General features: G+C 39.5%; 1 protein-coding gene across 1 annotated transcript; it reads right to left on the reverse strand.

Annotated features, from left to right (window-relative positions):
* Positions 1 to 1018: 1018 nt before the first annotated feature.
* On the reverse strand, positions 1019 to 7817 carry LOC103989321 (lipoxygenase 6, chloroplastic). The gene is made up of 9 exons (XM_009408129.3): positions 7250 to 7817; positions 6032 to 6312; positions 5550 to 5787; positions 3755 to 4084; positions 3508 to 3593; positions 3249 to 3356; positions 2866 to 3164; positions 2223 to 2489; positions 1019 to 2036 (listed from the first exon to the last, which is right to left on the reverse strand). Exons 1-9 carry the CDS (start codon positions 7617 to 7619, stop codon positions 1277 to 1279), a joined length of 2739 nt encoding a protein of 912 aa, XP_009406404.2. The 5' UTR covers positions 7620 to 7817; the 3' UTR covers positions 1019 to 1276.
* Positions 7818 to 8513: the final 696 nt, after the last annotated feature.

An 8513-nucleotide genomic window follows, 5' to 3' on the forward strand; every position in this document is an offset into this window, starting at 1 on the left:
CATACAAGGGCAAAGATGAGGAACAAAAATTACATGGATTGGTAGATGCCCCATTATAAACAATTTATATATTTGGCCTTATCTCTTTCCAACTCATTTTAGCCAATAGGAAACCTACCTACCTTGTCTTCATGAAATGCATAACTAATCTATATTAATAAAAATGTTACTAAAATATTCGTGAAACACTTCAGGGCACATCATTTTGTGCTATAGAGACTCTTGAAATAATAGGATTTTTCTTTAAAGAAAATCTATGTTGAAAAAGATTCATGTGTGAAATGAAAATAGATGAACATTGACTAGAGTTTAATCCATATTCCTAAATATTAGAAAACTTGAGGGGACATATTAGAGTTAGTCACCACTTACCAGCTTAAGTTTTTAGCTTGCGATGCTGATAATGTTCCATCTCCATGTATGATGTAGTCCTAACTAGTTCAATTTAGAGTCATTCTATCAAGTAATTTAGTTCAATTTTGTGTGCTCAACGATGGGTAGACACGAATGAGTAGCAGTCACTAGTTTAACGTGATTATGATTATGATGACTAATTGTAACCAAAGCAATATAGTTCTCTCTCTCTCTCTCTCTCTCTCTCTCTCTCCAGGCTCAACATAACAAGGAAAATTTGTCTGCTGGGGTGCTTTGAGCTGCTCATGAATCAGTCCCTTCACTGTTACCTTGCTTAGTGTGTTTGATGTTGAGACCTATTCTGTTCCAAAGCAGAACCAGGATCTGTGCTTTCTTGGTGGAATTATATGGCTGATCCACTGATGTCTATGACATCTTCTGTGGTAAGATCGAGTTTTATTTGCCTTCTTGGAATTTGAAGCAGAAGCTAACAAGTAGACCTGCACCTGATTCAATGGTGCTGACTTTGATATAGATGAGCTATTAGAAACCATCTGTAAATTGAAGAGGCACCAAGAAACATGGAACATGATCGAGTGACTGATTCAAAGCTGCAATTTGATAGAGTAATTATCACTGTTATAAGCCCAGACAAGAATCATCATTGAGAAATGGCACATAGATTGACACAAAAGAGTGCAAAACCAAGGAACAATTTTAGTTCATCCCAACTGGAACAGTGCGGATGTTTTGCCATAACATGAACAATATACGTACAAATAGGTTGAGCAAAAGCAATCTCTCATCTCTCCTCTTTTACTTCACAGGCATTCCACAAACTAGTATAAGCAACACACATCAGGTAGCTCTGAGAAAGATCCTTTGTCCTACGAAGAATAATCTCGTGAAGTAGTTCATCACATCATATTGATATGCTGTTTGGGATCCCTCGCCCTGTCACTCCTGGGCCAGATAAGGGAAGAAGAAGTTCATATGGTGGAACACCTGCGCCGCTCCTGTTCTTCAGATAAAAGTTCTTGTTCCTTCTATTTATGATCTCCTCGATCTCTTCCAGCCTCGCAGAGAACTTCTCAAAGCAGCTCGCGATATGCCTGTTGTTCGTCCAATGTGCATGTGACTCGATCACCTGACCGAGGTACTCCTCATCTGGGGAGTGTGTTGATAACGTATCCTGAACCGCCATTATTTGAGTGGCTTGCAGCTGTGATGGCAGAGCCGATAGGAACATGTACTGAGGATTTAGAAGGAACTTCTCGTACTCTGGTTCGTCCTCTTGAGGAATGAGCTTCTTCATCAGCGTAGGTCGATTTGGCATGTAACCTCCGAAAGGGTATTGGCCAAAGTTTATTGCTGCATGTTGCCCGGATGCAGTCCACACAATTATAGTCAGTATGTGGATCAAGTCTTCCTTGGTGTTCAGGTTAGGCCACCATGGTTCATTTCTTTTGTCAGGGTGACCTTTGTTCTTTATCTCATCCCACCATGCTTGGAGCTCTACATCTGAAGTCACACTACTGTCATCTGAATAGTAGTGGGTGACATAATCCTTGACCCAGTCTTCAATTGCCGACCATACAAGGAGACCGTCCGCAGCATAAGGATAGTCCTCGATGACCAACTTTACTCCACAAGGCATCGAAGGATCCTCAATAGCCATGCCTCTGAATTTCACAGTTACAAGAATCATCACATCCGAGCAAGATTGTTCCATAAGCACAAACAATTCAATGAAATGCAAGGAAATTAAAGGGTTCAAAGTATTACCCGTAAGATTCTTTTTCTTTGTTCTAAACAACATGCCCATGAGCAGATTAATGTTGAAGGACTAAAAGCCAAAGTTTGCTTACCTCCGAATAAGGTCAGCTGGAAGAGCTTCCATGTCAAACCGCCAGAGACTCTTGTATGCAGCTGAACTCAGCTCCATGGAGTACTTCCCGGGACTGAAACAGTTTTCGATGATTCCTCCACCATTGATCAGACTTTGGCGAGCCAACGCATTTATTTCCAGTGTATACCGCATGTGAGGATGCAACAGCATGAAAATTGGGTGCATCGAACTAAGCTGTCTACGAGTAGCAATGATGTAGGGCTCCATGGCAGCATGTGTCCTCAACCTAAAATTGAAAACCATATTCTTTTAGGAACACCAATTGAACACATCACACCAGAATTTAAACTATGACCAACCATGAAAGTAATCATATGGGTGTTTGTGCATCTACATTTTTCGACAATTACTGTGACTGTGAGGGATGTGTATTTTGCCTTAATTTAGTCAACATGTACATTAGTGGTCTAAATTTTGCATGTTAGTTTTTGATGCTTAAAGTAGTTTTGGTTTTTGATCAATTATCAAAAACACATAAAATGTCACTGAATATGGAGCAACACATGTCGCACATAAACCGACATTCATATCTGATTACTCTAATCCTACTAATATTAACCTATCCTAAATTGTGAATATGCTTCAACACAAAAACAGCTCACCAGTGGTTCACTAGCTGATGGACACCAGCATCATTTGCGCAGGCATGAGCTTTGGCTAATTTCCAAATCCAGTTTGTTGTTGCATCATGCCCATGAGTGTATACCCTTTTCCTTGAAGCTGATGGAGTAGATGGCAGGCTAAGCTCAATTGCAATTGGTCTGAGTATGCCACTACGTGTGTGGAACAAAACTGTCCTTGAAGCATACATTTTCCTTTCTTTCAAGGAATTGATCTTCTTAACATATGGCAAAAGGATGTCATGGTAATCTATTATAAATAGTCTGTCATTATCCATTGCCTGCACGACGAGTTGCAAAGAGAACCATCATGAGAGGACAACAGCATAAGAACCAAAAGAACAGTTTATAGGCTCCATCATTACCTCCTGAAGGCTCATTCCATTTAGTTCATGCTCCAGGCATTCCTTAGTTATTGCAGACTCTGGTGATCCATAGGTTTCAGGATCTAGCTTACTACGTATTGGAAATTCCTGCAACCAAGAAATACCATGTGAGTAATATTAAAAGATTTTTAGTTATTTTCTTTTCTATTGCCTTTTTCTATTATTATTTGGGGTAGGAAGCAAAAAAAATGAGGTTTTGGCATAACAAAGCAGCATCCTGAAAATAGCATGTTCATACCCTTAATCTTTGAATATCTACAGGATTAACACCAGCTAGTGTCTGCCGAGCGAATTCATTGTCCCTCAGCCAAGAAAATCTGTCTCCTGAAAATAGTCATGAAGCAAAGATATTTCATCAAAGAAGCGGTTTATAAGATAATGGTACTAAAATGAGACATCTTTTAGGACAAAATATAAGCTAATATTTTTTAGTCACTTTAGCTAGGATATGAGTTTACGCTAGTAAATATTGCCATTATGCTTACTTGATATGATTGATGGTATGTCATATTTCATCAGTTTTTCACCCATGCTCAACAAGTTGCCGAGAACCGTAGGAAGTAAAAGTTTCTGAGTAAGTTTTTGCTCTTCGCTCTTTATAAGCAAACCATCTTTGTATAGCCTGTCGATATCAGAAAAGCACTCAAATTGGCTATCTGAACTAGATAGTGCAGCCATCAAAGCTGGTATCAGATTGTGAAACAATGCTTTCAGAGCTCCAGCAGAAAATGTATTTTGCTTGATTTCCTCAAAAGTTTCATCACGCGGAACATACACAGAATGAGGTTTCTCTACTCTATTCTCAGCACTTAGATCTGCATTTGAACACATCATATGTACATGATAAGCTTGTGTTTTAAGTTGGTAGCATTAAACAAAAGGAAGATTTTCCAAGCTTTAATCATTGACAAGTAGCAGAATTGCTAAATCTATAAAAAAAAAGGTCGACAATGCATGTAGAGAGTTATATGACCTGCAAGATTACCACAAAATAAAGTTAAATTGATTGCCATCAGCAAAGATAAACATGAAAAGACTGCCACTTCAACATAGTTGATTAATAAATCTTTTGCATACTGTTTATAAAGTTAAAATGAATGTAATTCATGATATAATAGTTCAATTAAATTGAATAAAGATATCAAAGTGCCATTTATTTTGCAGTCAAGGCAAGGTAATTGAAGATTTCTATCTTTTTCTCCCTTCTTGCCATCCTCAATGAAGTCTATGATTTCAAAGATTGATATGGCTGCTTTAGCTATGTTACAGGTGGAATGATATTGAATTTGACCTATTGGTAGAGGTTTAGCACCTTACTGAAGCATATAATATTTTTTCGTAAGAGAAAAAGATACTCAGAACTAAAAGGACCGTGCCTTTTCCATTTTCCTCTCATTTTTCTCATACTTGCTAATTCCTCCTTTACTTGAACTCAGTTAATTCATTAAGTTCTCTGGATACTCATGCATGGTTGGGTTGTTATATCCTCTTGAAGACATGGTGGGGAGGAAAGTGGATGATCTTGCCATGTTATGATGTTTTTATGATAAAATTGTTGGGAAGCCTTTCACACAAGCAACAAAACCAGTCCCAAGACAATAAATCTTTTAGATCAGATAACATAATTTTCACCATACTCCTATTTCTTTACTATTCCTTAGCATATCGGTGTTAGGAAAGAGCGGCTCTTATTGCCATTTCCATAGCACAGTCCGATTTGAATTCTTGGAGTGTGACAGTGATGAGAAATGAATTTTTTTTCCATCCCCAGCTGAGAATAGGATTATATTGGAAGTGTTGGATATACTAGTTAAGACAAACCCATCTTATAGTCAGACTTGAGAAACCAACTTTGATTTCTATATAGTATGGGTTGAAGTGATGGCAGTGTATGCCAATGTGACAGTGCAGTGTTACGCATGCACTACAGAGCGGTGAGTGCATAAGCTGCTGTTGGCACAGGGTTCACTGAGGTTTCTGCAGGCCCGATGAGAGTGCTCATGAGGATGTTTTGAGTGAAGAAGAGAAAGAAAGAGAAGAAAAGGAGAAATATTGATGGTAGGAAGTTTTTGCGGAGTAGGCAAAACAGAAGTCACACTAGATTCTATTGCTCAGATTACTCAATTGCAGTGAAGAGAAGGATGAAAATTAAGCAGGCTAAAATTATTTTCTTTGTTCATTTTTTGAAGGAAAAGTTGGAAAACACACCCTTTTGAGAAAATTTGGCCTATTTGGCATGGCTAAATTACAGTTGCTATACTCACTTGCAACAAAAAGTACCTGATTTTGTTGGTGGTCTACCCGTGCGACAGCGTCTGGGATATGGCCTTTTTGAACCACCTAGGACTGGTCTAGCAACATCTGGATCCTTATCAGGATTGCCCAAGTCATTATACAGAGCATAGTCATATATCATTTCAAATTTCTTTCTCTCGCCTTTGCCATTGCCACGCAGACCGAGTAAGATGTCCTGTCTGATGTTCTTTAAACCATCTGGGGTTTGTGATGGTAAATATGCCTGATCATATCAAGAATGGCATCAGATAACAAAATCAGTAGGTAATACTTACAATTAATTGCATCTTCGACCAGAGAAGAAAGCAAACTTCTTGAGTTTTTACTTCCTAGCTAATGATTCAGTAATTGGCGTTGCAAAGATCGTACATAGATATTGTTTCTACTCTGTGTTTAAGCAGAATTTATCACCGCAACAATGTGATTGTTTTTTTATGAGTACAATGCTTACTTGCTTTCCATCTCACCTGATTGCTGAATATTATCCGGCTCTGTGGATTATCATTGCGAGTGTGGATCCATGTATTTGCAGGGAAGAAAAATGGTCCATCATTAAAACCATGAACAACAATCTCCACCAGGTAGAACTCCTTTTTGTGGAGGTTGGTGATGCAAATGGCTCCCGGGCGACCAAAACCAGACGGCACAGTGAAATTGGCTGCATACTCAACAAGTGATGGATGGTTTGATGATCTTGGCAGAAAACCCCTTACAGCAACCTCTGCACTCCTTTTTCCTGATTCAGAATCTGACAACAACAAGGTACATGGATTAATCATCCGACACGGATCCTGAGTGTATCTAGATATTTTTCTTGATAATGTCAAAGCACACAATGAAAACCTTTCATGTTAGGTCACTGAAAAGTCAGAAAAAGCACCCATTTCATTGTCGAAGGAAAAAAATTTGTGTAAAACAATCCATATAATACCGTAGGACAATTAAGTTTTGTTTTACAAATCGTCGAGTCTGATAACACACTTGATGAGATTATTATCCCATGATAGCAGAAAAAAATTATATATCAACACCTTCCTAATACTACAAGACTGGTTTTCTTAGCTCTGCCTTTTACCTTTTGGCATCTGAAACTTAGTGAAGGCTGAGCTCTGAATCACATATGTGTCGCATCACATGCATCTCGGCAAAACTACTCAATGAAGAAAAGAGCAAAAAAACAAAAATGCAAAAGGGAATGACAAAGCTGGAAGTGGAATTCTACGGGTGGAAGCTTCATCAGATAATGTTGCCCTCCACTTGATGAAAAAGAATCACTTGACGAGAAGTTTAACCACAGTACTATGATTGAACATTCATCACCTAACAAGCATAGTTTTGACTTGCGTGAAGCCGTCATTTCCTCAATCAGAACTCATTCATGTTTGACACTCTACTGCAAATCACATTTCAGTAACAGTATAAAAGAGTAAAGAACTCAGTTCTGCGCTAGAAGAGAAAGGGATTGGCACTTGGAAACCATAACAGTGTCAGCTCAGCACCAAATATAACTATTCCCTACAGGAAAAGAAACAGTCCTACAGAACTATCACAGACAAACTGAAACACTCCAGCATGAAGCTGGCCATATCTGAAGTCCAAATCGAAAGGCAAAACAGAACAAATTTCTACCCTATTTAAACAATCCAGACATGAATCTGATCATTTGAAATGTTCGATTGGCTCACCGGGATCGATCTCCTCGCTGACGAGCTGGACAGTGATGCCCTGTCCGATCCCATTGACGAAGTACTCCAACTGGTCCCCAATCTTGCTCACCAGCTTCTCCTTGATCCTGTTCCTCACCGTGAGTACCACCCTGACGTCGATCGAGTCCCCCGGCGGCGCCGCGGCCCTCAGCGCAACGCCGACGGCCGCCGGCTGCGACGGGAGCGTGCCGACGCTCTTGTCGTCGCTGCTGATCACCGCGCGGACCGTCCGGCTGGCGATCGATCGCCGGCAGCTGCCAAGGTTGACCAAGCGAGTCCTGCTGCTCCTGCCGGCATTGAGCTGCGGGGCGATGGCGGGGAAGAAAGAGGTTGACTTGGCGGACAGCATCCCGGAGGCCAAAGTCCACAACCACAAGTGAAGAAAGGAGGGAACTTTACAAGATCTAGTGAATGTATATATCAGTCTCAGATAAGAAAAATCAAAAAGGAGGAAGCAGAAGAAGAAGAAGATGAAGATGAAGATGATGATGAGGAGGACTGAGGAAACGTCAGAGTGGAAGAGAGAGAGAGAGAGATGGAGATCGCAGTGGGTGTTTGATGGAGGGGAATTATATATTTGTAGCAGGACAGTATGTCGATGGAGAGTACACGCGAAGGTTCGCATGGAGATTGATGCATGTGAAGGTTTGTATATTTGCAAGGTTTTGAATTTTCAAAAACTTTTATGTTAAACTGAATTATAAAGAATCACATACAAAAATCATTTATTTTGGGGATGTATATATGAATTTTTGCATGCTTTTGCATGTAATAAAAATATTTTTATTTAATTTTATTTTTTCTCATTGATTTTCTTAATATAAATATAGATATTCTAATATAATTTTTAAAAATATAAATATCGTAACATTAAAATAATTAATTACATAAATTAATACATAATTAGCCCTGTTGAGTCGGCATCAGCTTCGACCAGCTCCCAATGTGTCTGTCGGTCGAGAGACCAAACACGTAGTAGGGAACTCTCATTGGCCTCCACAGCAGCGCCGTTGGGTCTTTCCATGGGACCCGCGACTGCTGACCAATGATAAGTGCCACGTGGCATATATGGTGGCTTGCCTGACCCATAGGATCCGTTTCCCACGTGACGTTTCAACTCGAAAAAGGTCCTTATAAAGCTTATCTGTCGATCATATATATATATATATATATATAACGCACAGAAAGTATTATTTATAGGTGGAAAAAGGCACGTGCGTAAGACTATTTGCACGTGTAGACA

Source organism: Musa acuminata, chromosome BXJ2-6, assembly GCF_036884655.1.
Source record: "Musa acuminata AAA Group cultivar baxijiao chromosome BXJ2-6, Cavendish_Baxijiao_AAA, whole genome shotgun sequence".
Lineage (NCBI taxonomy): Eukaryota > Viridiplantae > Streptophyta > Magnoliopsida > Zingiberales > Musaceae > Musa > Musa acuminata.